At 48.0% G+C, this 18,650-nt stretch overlaps 1 protein-coding gene across 1 annotated transcript; it reads left to right on the forward strand.

The window, feature by feature from the left end:
* The first annotated feature begins 14,126 nt into the window (after positions 1-14,126).
* HAND2 (heart and neural crest derivatives expressed 2) lies at positions 14,127-16,945 on the forward strand. Its single transcript, XM_032388984.1, has 2 exons — positions 14,127-14,681; positions 16,069-16,945. Exons 1-2 carry the CDS (start codon positions 14,127-14,129, stop codon positions 16,165-16,167), a joined length of 654 nt encoding a protein of 217 aa, XP_032244875.1. The 3' UTR covers positions 16,168-16,945.
* Positions 16,946-18,650: the final 1,705 nt, after the last annotated feature.

Genomic DNA, 18,650 nt, shown 5'->3' on the forward strand with positions numbered 1-18,650 from the left:
AGGTTATGCTACTTTACATGCATAGTATTCATAGCTTTATTTCCATGTATTATGACGATGATTTCTTAATAATATAACATTCTCAAAATTAATTTTCAAAAATTTGTCTCATTTCAAGTGTGACTTTGCTTCATCTTGGGATCAAATATTTGCCAGAAGACATCACTGATCTTGCAATAAGCGTCAAAATCAATTATAATTAGATTTACAGGGATTATTTTGATAGGTTTTTAAAAATGTATCTTACCAATTGTGGAAAAAAAAACAGCTTTAGAGTCTTTCTGACATGAAGCAGAGCATAAACAATAACACAATAAAATGTACATGGCTTACGATTTACTCAAATGTATCTGAGACTGCAAGCTAAAACTAGCATTCAAGGCAATGAGAAAAATTCAGTGCATGATCCAGTTGTTTCCTCATATTCAGATAGCTAACGATGAGAACAAAACACAGGAACAGTTGAGTGAACCTTTCAATAATTACGTAGCTATATTAATACCATTTGATAGTAAAGTATTTAAGGAGGGAAAAGCCCATTGGGTTGCAGGCGCTCTTAATTCCGTGACTTTTTTTTTAAGATTTTATTTATTTATTTGAGAGCGAGAGCATGAGCAAGCCAGAGAGAGCACGAGCAGTGGAGAGGGAGAGGGAGAAGCAGACTCCCCTCTGAGCAGGGAGCTTGAGGAGGGGCTGGATCTCAGGACCCTGGGATCATGACCTGAGCCAAAGGCAGATGCTTAACCGACTGAGCCACCCAGGTGCCCCTCTGGGACTTTTAGTAAAATATAGCAAGTAGAAATATGGCAGGGGTGGGGGCTGGCGTTGTGGGGTAGGAATGGCAAGATCCTTCTGAGGGCAAGCTCCTCTACAGGATTGTGTGCTCTTGCTTGTGTATGTTAAGGACCCTTGAGGTTCTCTTCCCAGATATCCTCATTGCAAATACCTAGGTCATGATTTAAAAACACTATAATTTACAAAGTGCAGCCCACACCTCACGGACTCAAATACTGCTTTGTTACCATGGCTGTTTTACCTTTGATGAGCCATCATATTTATCTTCATAAACACTTCATTAAATATCAGTCTATCTGAAAAAAGAAAAATTCAGCATTCAAACAGCTAAACACTTCAACAGCCCATATATAATCTATATTTGCAATAAAGCAAAAATAGTCACTTGATTAGATTCTGTAATTTTATTGCTGATATCATCTTTACTCGAAAAGCAAAAGATGCATGGAGCTTAACAATGTTGGGAAAAACCAAAAGAATTACTAGGAATGTAAGGAGGCAGTTTCTTGCTTTATTTATCCCAGAATAATAACAAAGTTCCCTGGTTTATTCCTGAAAAAAAGTTGTTTTTTAAATTTTTTCTCAGCAAGTTGGAGATTATGTAAATTATCTCATGTATATATTTCACCAGTTTGAAAAAATTCGTTGCTTTTTGACATGTATTCATTTATCACAAGGTTCTTTTTTGACATGTATTCATTTAGAAAGGACAATGGTGTAATGGATTAAAGGTCCTTATATTTTAAACCAATATTTAAAAATCATGGAAGCTAGCATTTTCCCATATACAAGAATTTACATATATTTTTTATTTGGGCTTCTTCATCCAGTGAAAAATCTATTTTTTTTTTTTTTAAGATTTTATTTATTTATTTGACAGAGAGAGACACAGAGAGAGAGGGAACACAAGCAGGGGGAGTGGGAGAGGGAGAAGCAGGCTCCCTGCGGAGCCGGGAGCCCGATGCGGGGCTCGATCCCAGGACCCTGGGATCATGACCTGAGCCGAGGGCAGACGCTTAACGACTGAGCCACCCAGGCGCCCCTTGAAAAATCTATTTTTAAAAATCACTGAATTAAAGAAAACAAAAACAATCTCTTTGATTATATGGATCCAATTCATCACTCTCCTGTTGATAGACAAAGAGCCAGATCCTGCCTAAGGAAATTGTCTTTTTCAGATTTTATGTTTCTGCATTCCTTCTGTCTTATATTTTTCATCCCCCTCTTCCAGTCATCACTTCATAACTGTAGTTAGAAAAAGCGTTTGCTCATTTTCCCTGATTTCACATTTGAACAGAATTTCTTTTAGATGGACCACAAACAATCTCATAGAAAAACTCCATTTTCTGGTAGATTCTGTAAAGGGTAAGCAGTCTGTCCACTGCACTGTCCATTTGTCACCCCGTACAAATAGGGAATCCTACTACCTACAAAGGTATTAAGAAAGTGCTCCCAGCTGAAAGCATTTATCCAATTCCAATTGTTGTTTGGAAGGCTAAAATACTAAGAGTGGTATTGTTCCAGGAGCTACTGTTTAAAACAATGCAATGCCTGTTTAGAGTGAAAAATCAGTACTTGAAAATCTGAGTTGGTTTAAAAAATAATAACTGTGCGTCCAAAAAAGAATTCCTTAAAGAAACATTTCTATGCCAGGCACATGTTTTTAATTTTAATAACATTGGCTTACCTAAATAAATATGTAGGACCTAATAATTGTTCTCTATATTTTGATATTTTGTATATTATTCTATTTTAGTGAGTTTGCAAGGAAGCTAATGAATAACAATGTTGAAAAAATATGTATCTGTCAGTACAAAGTTGTTGTGGTTTATAGATACTGCAAAATGCTGTGTTGAAAAAAAAATTCTGTTAAAAAGTAATTGAAAACTGCTCTGATTTTAAGAGAAATGAATGTAGCCATATCCTTATAGGATAATGCCAGATAAAAAGTAATCATGTTCCCTCTACAACTGTGTTTGTTGGCGTTTATAGAAGAATAATAATGCTTTAAGGTTATTTTCATAGTTGTTCACTTAACATGGGATTAACATCAAAATCTTCATAATTATCTGAGATCACCCATTTGAAAGCAGTGTGGTAAAACATGTTAATGATTAAGACACTAGCAGTTTTAATACTAAACAGATTAACACACATGAAAGTAATATTATAATTTGTGCATTGAATAATATGCCAGGCCAATTTTTTTGGTGAAGAGAGAATTCTCATGAAATGGTACCCTTTCTTGCTACTGCTTCCTATTTCTTGAGAGATATACATGAGTGTGCATGACATATGAACTTGAAATATTATTCTGTGGTTTTGACATTGCACAATTTTATGAAACCATTAATTCTGAGGTGTGCTTTAAATAAAATTGAAAACCAAAATTTTACAATAGGAGTGAGATCCAGAAGAATGAAGCTACAATCCAGGTGGGATTATAAACCAAAAAAAAAAAAATGTAAATCTTAAAAGAGATTGCTAATTGACTAGAACACCTATGAATTTATTTTATGACCACCAGCAAACAAATGTTAAGTCCATCCACACCTTACGCATTTTTAAAAAATAAAGAAGTATATTTTAATATGTATCCCCAGAGTCTCATAAAAATATTTCTCTGCCTCAACTTTCCCACCTCCTTCAGAAGTCAACATGAGAGGAAAATGGGTAGACATTTATAAGGTAATATGAAATCATAAAATAATGACCCAAGTCATGTCCACCTTTCTTGAATCATGGTGAAAATAGCATTCACATCCCAGACCTAATTATTCCAAAATCCTTGCGGCTTTTGCCAATGCGGGTTGTGTGAAATCTTAGAAACTAAACTGAATGTAACAAATGCAGGTGCCTGCCCCCAGACGGTGAAGAATGTGAGTTAAAAGACAGTTATCTGTGTAACCTCAGCTGTGCCTCAGAGGGGGGGCAGGGCGTGGGGATTTAAATCACGTTGTTTCCACTTATGCAGAGAAAATCCATAAAAAGAGATTTATTATCATATTTTCTTTTTGAAATGAATTTGTTTTTGACTTTAAAAGTGCTCCGCAGTACAGAGCAGAGTAAATATTACAATTTTGTTAAACAGCAGCCGAGATTTAATTGTCTGTGAAATACAAGGCTTAGGACCTGATCTGAGTTAACTACTATTCCGCTGATACAAACTAGGCTGGCCTGCGCGGTGACCGAACGCACCCAGCGGCCGACGTACACAGAAGAGCCATCCCGCAAGAAGGCAGGGAGGGCAGGGGGCCCTGCACACGCCTGCAGGAGCCCATCCAAAGGGCTTGGAGCTTTAGTCTTCCTGCGGCCGATTTAAGGCGACTTTGTACAAAAAGTCAAACAAGAAGCAGCAGCTATGGAAAACATAACAAATCATGCTAGCAGTTTAACAGCGAGAAAGAAGGGGAAACCAGTACCCGCTAACAAATACTGAAGAAAAATGTAATGGAGATAGAAGTGGGGGGAAAGGGACGGGAGGAGAAAAGGAGCTGGATAAGGACACAACATCGTTGTCGGCATGTGCACTGCACATTTTATTATTACTGCACATATCTCAGTGGCTCGGCCGGGAACCTGAGAAATCCGTCTCCTTTACCATTGCTCGCGCCCTTTGCACGCGGGTTTAGGAAGGGCTCCGCCGCCCGCCTCTCCCTCGCGTCACCTCCTCCAGCGCCACCCCGCTTCCTCCCTCCAGTGGCTCTGCGGGTCGCTTCCTCCACCCGCCGAGGGTGCAGAGGAGAAAGCGGGCGGCTGCAGATTTGCCCCGGTGGCACCGCAGCCGCAAGCCAACCCGTAATTGCAAAGCAAACAAGGCTGAAATATTGGATTGGTCTCAATCGTGACAAGATCTACGCTTTTGCCGCCAATTTGTTTGTGCAGCTCTATTTAAAGGCACTTGATTGAGGAAATGTTGAAAATAGCGGTGAGGGTTTCCCTAATGAGACCTCAGGAGGGAAGCGGCGGCCTTCGCCCGCTGCCGAGGGCTCGGGATTGGGTTGGCGGGGGGGGGGGGGGGGGGGGGGGGGGGGGGGGGGGGGGGGGGGGGGGGAAAGGGCGCGGTTAACCCCTTCCTGCCCGCCTCGGGCGAAAAGCCGTCGGAGACCAGCCGGGGATGCTGGGGGTCCATCCCGCCCCGGAGCGGTGACTTCCCCGGGGCCTGAGCTGCGGGAAACCGGCCTCCTTGGTGGCGGGCACCGAGAGGGGGGGAATGGGGATCAAAAGGATAACTTAACCAGGGTGGAGGGGGCGGCCCAGCAGCCAACGCAGTGGCCGGAGGGCCGGCGGCCAAAATCCGGGGTGGCGGCTCTGGCCGCGCCCCTTGCCCCCAACCTTCCCGGGCGGCCGCCACAGGCCCGCATCTCACTCTCCCACGCCCAGGGTCCTGCGAGGCCTGAGGCCCTTGCGATCCCCGCGGAGCCGCGGTTGCGCTTGGCTCGGGTCACTGAGGCAAGTGGTGCCCTCCGCCGCCACCCGGCCCATCACCTTCGGGCTGGGTCTCCAGGAGGCTGTAAGGGAGGGGAAGAAACCGAAGAGGCAGGAAGACAAAATACATATTTATTGAGCGCAGCCTGTGTGTCAGGCGTCTTGCTCTCGCGTGCATCTTGATCTCATTTAATCTCCCCTACACACCCTCGAGGTCGGTGTCATTAACCCACTGTTCAGATAAAGAAACTAAGGTTTAGGGAGATGGACGATCTTGTCCGAGATCAGGCAGCCAGTATTTGGGTGCCCGAGAGTCCGGCCTGCCCAGCTCTGATTCCGGAGCTCAGGTTGTGGAGAGGGGCCACCTGAGGAGGCCAGGCCCGGGCTGAGTTTTCCACTCTCTGAGCCAAGGCCGGTTGACACAGACCCATTGCCAGCCGGATCCATCCCGAGGAGGCATTCCCTGGTTCTCCCGAGGTTTTGGAGATGAAGGTCTGTTCCCTAATGAGCCGGCTACCTCCTCTACTAGCTCTAGTCACTTTCAAAATAAAACCAATCCAGTTGCAATTGGGGTATGCGGAATTCACCCGTTTTCTCTAAGCCAACCCTTTTACACAAGCTGTTTAATCCCCTACTGGGTATGTTGATTAGGGGCTCAAGGAACCCACAGTCACCAGAGGTTAAAGGTATGTGCCCAGCGGTCTATCAGAGAGAATATGAGGGGGTGTGCCAGAAAGGGGACTTGATTTGGGGGAGCAGAGAGAAGGAAAGCAATACCTGGAAAGGCTTCCTGGAGGAGGCGGCATTTAAACTGGGCCTAGAAGAAACAAAGAAGTGTGGATTCTTTAAAAAGAGAGAGAGATGGATTGTTTGCCAGCTATGCTGGCAAATCAAGGCATGCCAGACAGACGGTTGGGGACAATCTGGGAGTCACACTTTCACCACCTGCTGCCATCTCCCGGCTGCCCCTCTAACTTGGAGAACTGCGAGTTGATCAAGCCCTGAGCCAAAGTTCCAATCTCTCTTAGGATTGAAAACCCAGGGCTTGGGATGACACCAGCATCTAGACCTTGACCCCTCTGGAGTCCTGGACTTGGGCCAAAAGGGATTGTCAAAGACAGGGCAGGAAAATGGCACTGGGGATGCTCTCAACAGAGTTCTGAACAATTCCTGAGTTTTTCTTAGAGGGATCTGGTCAGAGATGTACCTTGGCCAATCTGAAGTCTGTCTTTCTGGAGTCAGGAGCAGATGTAGGCTGGGAAAACGAAGGCCCCCAGAGGGCAGGGGAGGACTGGTTTCAGTTGTACTTCCCCGAGAATGATCTGCACCTTCTGTCAGCAAAGCAAAAAAGCATCAGTCATACCGATTTAGTGAACGCTCTAAATGTGTTCTGAATGGAATTCTGCCTTTTTTTTTTTTTTTTTTTTGTATGCAACCAATTCCTTCTTTTGAAGTTGGATGCTTCGCAAGCAGAATGCAATTCCATTTTTTGTTCCTAGAGGTTTTGGCCTGTATTAATTTAAGTGGGCACTCATACAAGTACTAAAAAGAAAGCCATTCTTTCCTGGAAAATAGAACAAAGTAGCGCCTCTCCTATCATGGTGGAGATATATAATCTGTAACAACAAATTAGCCTCCCAGTGCTGCGCATTTCCAGCAAGCATCCTGCCTTCTCTGTTTATATTATAACTTCTCTGCCTGCAATTATTTTTATTTTAATTTTCTGTCACTTTAACAGAAACCAGAGCCTTTTCTTCTAATGTTTTGTACACAACATGTTCATTTTGATAAGATGTTCTTTCCTATCCTCTTTTAGCTTGCCTTTCCTTGTTTAGAGTTCTGTATCAGGAGTTTCTAATATTTCTCCCTCTTTTTTTTAAAGAACTTGTCCCTGTCTTGCTTTATTTGTTTGTGTGAAATTTAGTTTGAAAGGAGATCAGAGAGAGCAGGAGGGGTTTGTAATAAGAGAATGACCGAATGACCCAAAGGCTGATTATCTATCATTAACTGGAGACTCGGTGTACCCAAATTACCAGGGGGGACCTCAGTCTGCCGGATCCTTACCCAGCCAGAAAGGCAAGGGTGGAATGCACACACTGAAACAGGCTCGTGGCATTGCAAATGAAGCCACTCTGCTCACGCATTTTCTTAAGGAGGTTTCCACCAAAACTCAACTCAGGTTCAGTGGACAAATTTATTAGATTCTGACATGCTGCACACAGGTAAAACTCTTAATGAAAGACTAAATTTAACATTTCTGTAACTAACATTTTTGTGTTGTTTTGTTAGAAGCAAAATTGCAGTTAATTGTCTAAGCTCCAGAGAATATTGAGAAATCAAACCAAGCTGCTTTTGATCTGCTCAGGCTGCTAAACCTAAGCCTTGTAAAAATCGAGGTTTGCCATTAATATTGACAATAAAAGGGTTTCTTTTTGTTAACCTGAAACCTAACCATCCTGGCTCAAGTCCCTTGTCTAGAAGCAAAGGCCCTAGAATAAAGTAGAAAAGGTCTGGAAGAAACTGCCAGGGCTTAAAAAAAAAAAAAAAAAAAAGTCCACACAAATTTGCAAAGGAGGCTTCAGAACAGAACTTCCTAGGAATGTGAGCAACCCGGCAGTTAGAACTGGGAATTCACAGAGGCCTCAAGTCACAAACAAAACCTTCAGTCACTTGAATGGCTTATCCAAAGTTTCACATTTTAAGTTGCCATTTGCTTTTGTATTTTATTCTGAACCCCAGACTGTATTACAGACTAGTCAAAGTTAACTACTATTTATTTTTCCATGGACCCTGTATGCAAAATTACAATTATTTCCTCACCTGAATGCTAAATGCTTTTTTTCTGGCTTGGAAGAAAATGTTGCCAGTATGTACGTAATTTGCTTGAAACAAAGGAGTTAAAGAAATCCTGTGGGATGTATTTTTTCATGCCACTTGTGCTGTAAGCTCTATCTATATTTTATTAGAAAGTAGCAATGATCAGATCTACCTTACTTCTAAGGACCAGTATAACAACCACCTCCCATGTACATATCCTGCTGCCTCTAGGGTGGTCCTTTCACGTACATTATCTTTTGTTCCCTTTAGTCTGAATAAGTGTTTTAGCTTTACAGACTGGCTTGGATACCTGGCAAAGTATCTAGTCCTCCCTTATCAATGAAAACCCTCCAGAGCAGCAGCACATCTGCCAGCTAGTATGAAGATCCATTTATGGATTATTTGAAGAAAATGCAAATTCCCACTGCTTGTAGTACTGGATATTAAGATTTTTCTTACACATTGTACATCTTAAACTTGCGCAATGTGATATGTCAATTATATATCAATTTTTTTAAAATATATTTTTCTTAAAGGACTAAAAGATAAACCAGTATCTGATTCTTCACCAGTTTCAGGTTCAGTGACATCAGAAACCTCAGAAATCCAAGCATTGCTCAAAGGCAAATTAGAAGGGAGGAAGGGAGGGAGAGAGGGAAAGAGGTAAGGGCAGGGAGAGAAGGAAGGGGGAAAAAAAGGCTAAATGGGGTGGGGAGGGAGGCATCAAGCAAGTCCCAATTTTCTCCCCAGACTTAAATGTTTCCTAATCAAAACTGGACTGAAAAAAAAAAAAAAAACTGGACTGACGGAGTCATAAGCAATCAGCCCCTCCCCGCCCCCATCTCCACAGATCTGCTCTGGATGGGAAAGAGGAGGGAAGAGGGATCACTCACCAAATACCCCACCCCCACCCTGAAATGCAAACGGAAAATGCTCAGAATAAATAAAACCTCATAAGAGCCAAAGACAACTTTGCCTGTCCTTCATTTTTGAAACAGACGTAAGAGTTCAATCAAACCGGAGTCTGCTTTGTAGAAGTGTGTGTGCTTTGAGCATCACCACATTTCTGGAACCACTGTCACTTGTCTTGTCTATAGACAACTGTTTCCCAAAAGGCAAACCAGAAAGGGAGGGACTACAGAACCCGAGTGGGAAGGAGATCCTCGCCACCACTCAATGTGCCTTGTTCTATATGTCCTAAAGGTTCTGGGACCAAGTGGCTAGCATATAAAATGACTCAATCCCACCCCAGGCCAAACAAAATGCAAAGCCATCAAGGTGTCATAAGAAGCACCATCCTTGGAGCAGGTGGGGCTGCGGTTACATCTTCAGGAACACATTGCTTTTTCTGCCACCTTCTGGGTTTGATGTTCTTTCGGGAGTTCTTAGCAAACATTCTGGAGTTCACCTTATATAAGAGCATTATAGATAGGTAAGGGAATGCTCAGTCACTTCTACTATGTTGGTTAGGAAAATAAGGTAAAACGAGACTTGAAAAACGATGAAGGGAATTGAGCCATAATTCCCGTAAACATAAAATGTGTGTTTATGGCCCTCCGGCCTGGTTCTTTTCAGGTCCAGTTTATTTTGAGTTCTCATGAGCAAAACACGAGATACAAACTGCCCTTGCCTTTGTAATAATAAATACCTCAAAAAGATCTGTATTTTCCCTAAAAACAGACTGAAGTTTTTAAAAAAAATATTTAGTTTAAACCAGATTGATTTTAAAAGGAATATCTCACAAGACCAAAATGTTTGTAAGGGAGTGCTTAGCCTCTCCCATGCTCTTTTGAGTCTTTTCCAGGGTAAGGGGTGGGAGTGAAGGGAAAGAGCCAAGAGACATGGGTGCAAAATAAATTGTTGAACCCGGTTCGCTCTGTTTAGCTGGAGGCAGAGGTCATGCGCTGTACAATGGGTATATTACCATCAACTACAGGGAAGACCGGACATAGAATCACAGCATTTCTCCAACGCGGGGCTGCCCACCTGGGTAAGACTGGTTGCCCGTGGCTTCGGAAAAGGAGAAGCAAGTTAGTATGCCCTCACCAGGATTCCTCCTGCGGGTACCCAGGGTGGCCTGCAGCCTGCATCATCTCAGATGCTTGGGCCCTTGAAGTACTCAGAACACATGCCCTTAAGGGGGCAGCGCACCAGAGTCCACACTAGCACAGTCCCTGGGCTCCATCAAAGCTGGTAAATTTATGCCCGCATTTCCCTTCCATCACTATCCACCCCACCCCACCCCCCAGAAGGTACAAGCCATCTAAATTGGGGGCAAACCAGATATGGCATCTGCCTGACAGCCTTCCAAAGCAGAGACTAGCCCAGCATCCCACTGGACCTGCAGCAAAATGTACAAAAGGGGACACTGAGAGAAAAAAGGGGACTCCTTTGGTTGTGCATTCAGAGTGGCACTCAGCCAGTCTGGCCTCTGCAAGTCAAGAACTACAGCTAAGGACACTAGAGTTCATCCATTTGTCCCCTGCCTCCAAGCTGCCTTTCTAAGGCTGTAGTCTCGGGGCTTGGCTTTCTGAGCTACATGAAGCCCTAGACCTTGCACAGCCTTAATTAACTGATAATGACACTGTCAGTGAGGACTGATGTTCAAATTAGCATCTTTTATGAGTTTTTTTCTGTCCCATGTTCTCCATCTCTTTTATCACTTGCCATGATATCTGGAACCATGAAGAGATTTGCCCATTTTTGGTTTCAATTAAAAGAGCATGAGAAAGGCTGAAAGTGGCAAATTCTGATGGCTTTGACACTGAGGCCACTCGCCTCTGGTGGACACAGCATCCCAGTCCCCAACTCAGTCTTCCGCCTGGCCTCTTCTTCCTTTCAATTCCCAAAACTCCTTCTGGGTCTGAAAGCAGCCTACCAACTACTTCCCCTGGATTGTTATCTGTTCCCAGCCGGGGTGCAACCATTTTAACTTTGTCTACCTGCTTCCAAGGCCTAGATGTGTTCTTATAAACAAACTTTTTTTTTTTTCTTTTTAAGTATCAAATGTCAGAGGACTGAACTACCAGTATTTACACATTCAAGGTTTGCCTCCCTGGTGAAAATGTAAACAGAACCCCACCACACTACCTATATTCTTTCCTTGAAGAGCGAGGGCTTTAAAACGTTCCACTCGCACTAAAATCGCAGATCCATCCAAGTTGGGGGTTGAAAGCTCTAGGTCACTATTTTGTTCCATGCCCAAGTGGCACTTTACCAACAAATCCGACTTCAGCTTCTCCCTACACCCTGTTCTCTGCCTTAAGATGCTATGCTGGGGTCATCCAAGGAAAATGACCCCTTGCCCAGGGGACAGAATGCGCCCTGAATGGACTCCCGCATTGGGTTTGCGAGCCTATGCCCCTCTCTCAGTTCTTTCCCCTCTCCTATCGCCCAGCCACCGCAAACCTAAAAAATATTTCTCAATGCTACTGCCCAGGGCTGTAGTGGCCGGTGGAGCCGGCCCTGAATCCCCTGCAGCAGAGGCCCTGGGAGCCCCCACCACCCCTCCTTCCATTCGCACTGACCTTGCCTTCCAACCCCAACCACATACTCCGCAGAAAGCGCCCAGCGGGCTGAGAAAAAAAAGACTGTCCTCACCGAGTCCTTGGGGTGGGGCTCCCTTTGAGGCCTGGGGCCTGACTCTGCCTGCTTCCAAAGGACAATAACCAAGGTGGAGGCAAGGGTATCCTCTGGGTGACCCCAGCCAGGCCCAGAGACGAGTCCCAGGCCGCCATGGCCCCGTGCGGTCTTCCGTACACTCTGCCCTAGGCTTCCTCTAATTTACAGCCGCTGACGTCCTGGCTGACACCCTTTTCCACACCAAACTCCATCAGACCGAATCCTCATCTACACATCAGTCTCCCTTCGCAACTCCCAACCAAGCCCCCGGGAGATTCCAGCTCCCCGCCACTGTTCATCCCCTGCCCCAGCCTCTCTTCCCGCTTTCTCAAAATGCTCACGCCACTCGGGTGCTGTGGCCCCGGTGCCCTGCGGCCCGGTGACTTACAAAGAGAGATCCATTTTCCGTTATAATGCGTTCAAGATCACTAAGGCCAGCAGTCTAAACATCCACGAGCCGTCCTCCCGGTCTGCCTCTTAAACTGCTGTTTAATGGTTCCCCTCCGATAACTAAACCTGCTTTCCACAGATGCCCGCTTTTATGGGAGAGGCAGGAATGCAGAGATATATTTATATGTTTGTTCATAAAAACTGGAAAATAAGCTCTGAACACGCTGTAAAAAATATTCAGTTACTTACCAAACAGGCTAGTTAAACCAGGGGAACACCGATACCGGCCACACCACAAATTCGGGGAATCGAGGTGCCTGCGCTTTGAAATCGCCCAAGGTCGTCTCCGGGGCTGGTGTCCCTGAAGAATATGGAAATAAGAGTATTTACAATCGGCTTGACCGTTCGTCCGGGGGTCTCAACCACGATCTTCAAAAGCAGCCACGATAACAGGAGCCACCTGAGATGGCCCCGGCCAGGGCAACGTGCCGGGTAAGTAAAGAGACATCGAGAGGGGCATGTCCAGCTTGTGCCCGGGTCAAAGCGGCCGCCTTCCCCCCGCCGCGCCCGCTGCCCGCCTCAGCGAGGAGACAAGACCGGCTCCCAGCCGCCCCTTTGCCGGGGGGCCCCGCTGCCCGCTGCCTCGGCTCTCGCCCCCCACTCCCTCACCCGCACAAAAATGGCATGAGGCTGCCTGCTTATTTTCTTGCCGCGGTTACCTACAAAAACACTTCGAAAAGAGATATCTGCGTCCCCTCCACCTTTTTTCTTTTTTTTTAACCAGAAAAGAAAACAGTGATACTATACCTGGTTTGAGATTCTTCAAGATTTGAGACTTGGGGGGAAAAATAATTTAATAGTAAAGCATCTGCTAAACACTTGCATTAACCTCTGGCTGATAAAAAAAGTTTTTTTTAACCCTGCCCCCCCCCCGTTTTAATTATCTCATGGTTATGAAGGGGCAGCCAATCCTGGAAGAGGACTTCGACAATTAGCGACGAGAACATCAAAAAGTTTTATTGCGGAGAGCGAGAGGCACCGCCCCTGCCGCCCCGGGATTGGCGTGAGGAGCCTCTGACGACATATATTAACCCGAGCAGCCCTAAAGATGTAGCTGTACATGGAGATCTTGCTGGGAAAATCCGCTTCCTCCCCTCACGGCGTCCAGCCCAGGAGAACCGCCGCCGCCGCCGCCGCCGCCGCCGCCACCCGGGAGCTCCCTCGGCCACCGCGCAGACCCCTCCGAGAACCCGAGCCGCCGCTTTCGCGCTCCGAGGCGCCTGCAGGGCCCCCAGATCCTTCCCCTGAAAGAAGGAGAGGATCTGAGAAAATGGATGCACTGAGACCTCTCTGAAAACCCTCCGAGGGAGCCCGAGAGGAGTGAGGACACGTTATTCGCTGCTAAAATCACATTCAAGAACCAAAACAACAACAACCAAAAATTTCATTAAAACAATAAGCGCCCAAGAACCCAGATCGGGCTGGTGGGGGGAGGGGAAGGGGCGGGAAGGGGAGGGTCGCATGGAGGTAGCTTCACAGTGAGCAGTCGACCCCGCCGCCTCCCTGCAGAGCCGGGCCGGCTCTTCCAACCGCGGCTCGGACTCGTCCTGGGACTCCGAGTTAGCTTCGGTGTCAGGATCGCGGCCGCGGTGGAGCCCGGCGCCTCCGCAAAGCAGCCTCGCGGGAGCCCCGGCACCTTTGCATGAGCACGAGAGGATTCTGCCTCCCCGCAGCTGCCCGGGAAGCAGGAGCCGGCGCGCGGGCCGGGGAGCAAGGCGGGAGCCGGCGGCGGCTGCGGCGGCGGCGGCCAGGGGCGCACGGTGCCGGGACCAGCTCGCCGCGCCCTATGGGGAGCCGGCGGCCGCAGGGCTGCTGAGGCGGGCCGGGCGGGCCAGGCGGGGCACCGGGGCCCGGGCTGCAGCAGCCCCCTCTGCGGCTGCCGGGCGGGCCCGGGCGCCCGAGGGCTGGGGGGTGGGGGGTGGGGGAGGCCGCCCAGCGCCGAAGCAGGGGCCCCGGCCGAGGGCGCGGCGGGGTTACGCGCACGCTGGGGCGCGTGGAGGGGCGCGGAGGGCGATATGAGTCTGGTGGGGGGCTTCCCCCACCACCCGGTGGTGCACCATGAGGGCTATCCGTTCGCCGCCGCCGCCGCCGCCGCCGCTGCCGCCGCCGCCAGCCGCTGCAGCCACGAGGAGAACCCCTACTTCCATGGCTGGCTCATCGGCCACCCCGAGATGTCGCCCCCCGACTATAGCATGGCCCTGTCCTACAGCCCTGAGTACGCCAGCGGCGCCGCCGGCCTGGACCACTCCCATTACGGGGGGGTGCCGCCGGGCGCCGGGCCCCCGGGCCTAGGGGGGCCGCGCCCGGTGAAGCGCCGGGGCACCGCTAACCGCAAGGAGCGGCGCAGGACTCAGAGCATCAACAGCGCCTTCGCCGAACTGCGCGAGTGTATCCCCAACGTGCCCGCCGACACCAAACTCTCCAAGATCAAGACGCTGCGCCTGGCCACCAGCTACATCGCCTACCTCATGGACCTGCTGGCCAAGGACGACCAGAATGGCGAGGCGGAGGCCTTCAAGGCGGAGATCAAGAAGACAGATGTGAAAGAAGAGAAGAGGAAGAAGGAGCTGGTCAGTACCAGAGGGCAGGGAGCAGAGGGGGTGTGGGGTTCGGGGGACCGGTGCTACCGGACTCTCTCCGATTGGGCTGAGCAATGACATCCCTAGTTCTTTGGCTGCATCCGAAGCCATGGTTGTTTAAACCAGGTTATGGAGAGAATGGTTTCCCCAAGAAGCTGAGGAGATGGGGGGGCGGGGATGTCAGCAGCAGAAGGAGGAGGAGAAGGTTAAGAGGGATGCTTCGCGCTGGTGATCTTCCCTCCGGGTTATCGCTGTTCCCACCGGCACTTCGGGCGTTCTTTTCGGACTCAGGGTCCCCATTGATCTTCCAGTTGTACTGTCGCAATCATTCTATGTCTCTTAGAGCCTTCATTTGGCCTCCAGTCCTATCTTGCTTTCAGGTATTTCTAAAATAATCGCCCAGAAGCGCTAGATAGCAATTATTTCACTATTGATCCCTATCCCGCTCTGGAGAACCAGGCCACCACTGATTTTAAGAGAGTTTTGTGGTTATTATTACAATGCTCAGAAGACGTAAAGGTAAACATAAAATAAGTACTTTTAACTTCAAAATGCCTCCAGTTTCTCTTTGGCGATGAGGTTAAACTGTAACTTCCCAGATTAGTGGACTTTATGGGTATTTCTTTTTAATTTGTGTGAGCATTTTAAGACAAACAGTAAATACTAATATGGTCATTGTTATTGTTGTTAACAGTAACATGGAAGTATAACTGAAAATTAGTTTTCTTAAGTTCCTACCAAGTGCCCATAGGTTGGTGGTGGTCGGAGCAGGACTGTTGCCATGAAGGGCCTGGAAAATAATCCCATTTGTCTCATTTTTCTTCTTTGGGGCCTGTGGCATTTTAGTCTGTGCATAATCGAGTGACCTCCCGAATAACTAGGGATTTCAGACGCCTCCCGAATAACTAGGGATTTCAGACGCCTGCTGTGTTGGGGGCCCGAGAGCCCCTTGCCCACCAGCCCAGGCCAGGGCACAGGGAACTTATCCGCATCTTCCCTAGAGTGCAAACCTGGGATTGCGATTGAAAACGGAAACCAGATTTAGTGCCGACCCCCGCTCGCGCCCCTACATCAGGAGTCAGAGAAAAGGCCCCCGGCTCCTCCGTAAACGACTTGGAAACGGCTGGTTGTTTATAAGTTTGCCTATACGGTAGTTGAGCGTTGCAGGGGCATGGAGGCCTGGGCAGTAGCTAGGGCTGTGCAAATCTTTGTAGCTTTTCTGCAGAGGTGAAGACTTGAAACCGTCCTACTCTCTCATCCCTTGCTCGTTCTCTCACGTCTCCTTTCCCCCCTGAAAAGTGCGGGGGTCGCATGGAACCAGGTCTCCTTTCTGAATTTCTCTTTCCACTTTTCTCCCCTTCACCTCTCCTCTGCCCAGAACGAAATCTTGAAAAGCACAGTGAGCAGCAACGACAAGAAAACCAAAGGCCGGACGGGCTGGCCGCAGCACGTCTGGGCCCTGGAGCTCAAGCAGTGAGGAGGAGGAGGAGGAGGAGAGCGCGAGTGAGCCAGGGCCCAGGAGCCGGAAGCCGACCCAGGACTCCGGGCAAGCTCTCCACGCTCTGCTCTGAGGACTTCTTGCAGTTGGAATCATCCAGTTTATTTATGTGCAATTTGCCTCCCCTCTCTTTGCCCCCCCTTTGAGGCATCCGCTCCCCACCTCCCCCCTCCAAAAAAAAAAAAAAGTGGATATTTGAAGAAAAGCATTCCATATTTTAATATGAAGAGGACACTCCTGCGTGGTAAGGGATCCCGGCGTCTCGTAGATTCTCTGTGTGTGAATGTTCCCTCATGGCTGTGTAGGCACCAGCGTTGCCCCCTCCCCACTTACCCAACCCCTTCCAGATAAAGACAGCAGACAATTGTGTGTATGTAAAGTGTATCTTTAATACCTGGCCTTTGGATATAAATATTCCTGGGGATTATAAAGTTTTATTTCAAAGCAGAAAACGGGGCCGCTAACATTTCCGTTGGGGTCGGTATCTAGTGCTGTCTTATCATCTGTGGTCATTCCCTATTCGAAGATGTTTCCAACAGCTACTTGTTTTGTGCACTTCCGTCCTCTAAAACTAAGTGGAATTTAATTAATATTGAAGGTGTAAACGTTGTAAGTATTCAATAAACCACTGTGTGTTTTTTTTTTACAAAAAAAAAACCCCAATCTTTTAATGGTTGATACCTCAAAAGAGTTTTGAAAACAAAACTGTTATACTTGTTTTCATAATATTTAAAATATTCAGAAGTAAACTAAATTATCATGATTGCCTCTAACTTTATTTGAAAGAGTCAGTAGTTCCGATCAGTCCTCACCGTGAGCTCCAGCCCTCACAGGGAGGTGACCTTGGTGAAAATCCTGCTAAAGGACCTGGGCTCTATCAGAGACCTGTCTCCTTCCCGCTGCCCTCCCTACCGCAGCCCCAGAGTAGGCCGAGTGGTCAGTATTAGGAGGACCTGGGGCCAGAGAAAGGCCTTGGCAGTTCGCTGGAAAGGTGGAAAGGTGTTCTTGTTTTCCCGAAATCAACCAGATGCCATTCTGTGGGGGACTGGTTTTTGTTTGGGGAGCGTGTTTTAGGTGGAGGAGATTGGAGGAGGATCCCAGGAGTTACTGCAGCCGCAGGAAATAGTCCACAGTTTTTAATTCAAAATGTAGGGCTTTCATCCGGGAAAAGAAAAAAGAGGAAAAGAGGAGTTTTTTGCTTGTAGTCTCCATCAGGGTGAGTCTCATCTGAGTGGGGCCTTGGGGGAGGGGAGAGCTTTTGGGGAAAAAAGTCCATGATTAGGTAACAAGGAATTTTACGTCAAGTAAGAAATCGCGAACACGACCAAGGATTTAAAGGGGGGTGGGGGGGGGCTAGATTTACAAGGAGCTACAGGGAACTCAATATTAACTGTGCGGTGTCTGAAGTCTTCCCGGCCCCAGGCCAGCCGAACAAGCGGCTCCCTCCCCTGGCTACCAGCCGCCGGGGACGTCACCCCGTCTGAGGTTTGGTCTTCTGGAGTCCCAGCACATCCCGAAAGGAAGTCCCTGAGGCCTCCTTTGCCCGTAGTCTTGGCTAGAGCCGGAATCCCTGCTCTAGGAACCAGAGAAACTGAAGTGCCATAAAGGACTCGGCAGGCCGGGGAGGGGGGGGAGAGGGGGAGTGGGGGGGTGGAGGAAGAAAGGTGAAACGTATTAAAAAGCGGTTTGTTTCATGAAACGCCACGTATATAAATCTGGTGTTACGGAGACTTGCCAGAGGGTTTCCATCTTGGAACCCATCCTCAGGGTGATGTTCGCACCTCGGCTCCAGGCACAGACCCTCCCCTGATATCCCAGGGGTTCCCACGGCTCGCGGGTGCCCACTCTGAGCCTGCCGCCTGCAGCGGGCAAATTCGCAAGCGCTGGGGGAGAGACGAGCGAGTGGCTCTGCAGGTTTCTTCTGCGGGCAGCTGACAACGCGAGGGCGAGGGGTTAGAACAACTCGGCCAAAGCGATCTGAACTTTCTCCCCTCGGGTCAGGCGGCGCTGGGCCGACGTGGTGGGCGCGGGCTGTGTTTACAGACACTTGCCTTTGTTTATAGCACTGAGGGGCGTAGGAGGCGCGCCCTGATTTTCTATTACTCTCGGGATTCCTGTCGGTTTGACCGAGTGGCTCTCTCCCTTTCCTGCCTCCAACGGCCTTTTGTGTCTTGCCTTTAATCTGATCGGGAGAAAGACTTCATATCCCAGGGGTAGAAGAAAAGAGTTTACTGAAATAGTGGAGGGTGGTGGTGGAGGTGGTGTGGTTTTTAAACCAGGAACTGAAGAGGAGTTACCTTCATCATGCATGTGGGCCTGTGCTTGCCTTGGGTAGCTGGTCTTCTTTACCATCTGGGCCTTAGTGCACTTTTGCTGGTCTAACCCTTTCTCTGGTTTGTTAAACACCAGCAGAGGAGATCCAGAAGAGCCTGGCAGCAGCATCGCTATGGGGCAACTTGCTG

The sequence above is a fragment of the Phoca vitulina genome, unplaced genomic scaffold (assembly GCF_004348235.1).
Source record: "Phoca vitulina isolate PV1807 unplaced genomic scaffold, GSC_HSeal_1.0 scaffold53, whole genome shotgun sequence".
Classification (NCBI taxonomy): Eukaryota; Metazoa; Chordata; class Mammalia; order Carnivora; family Phocidae; genus Phoca; species Phoca vitulina.

Excerpts from the sequence above, each read along its gene's own strand:
- HAND2 (XM_032388984.1), top strand. The coding sequence starts at position 14,127 with ATGAGTCTGGTGGGGGGCTTCCCCCACCACCCGGTGGTGCACCATGAG. Across the intron at positions 14,682-16,068 it reads AGAAGAGGAAGAAGGAGCTG|AACGAAATCTTGAAAAGCAC; the intron begins GTCAGTACCAGA and ends TCCTCTGCCCAG.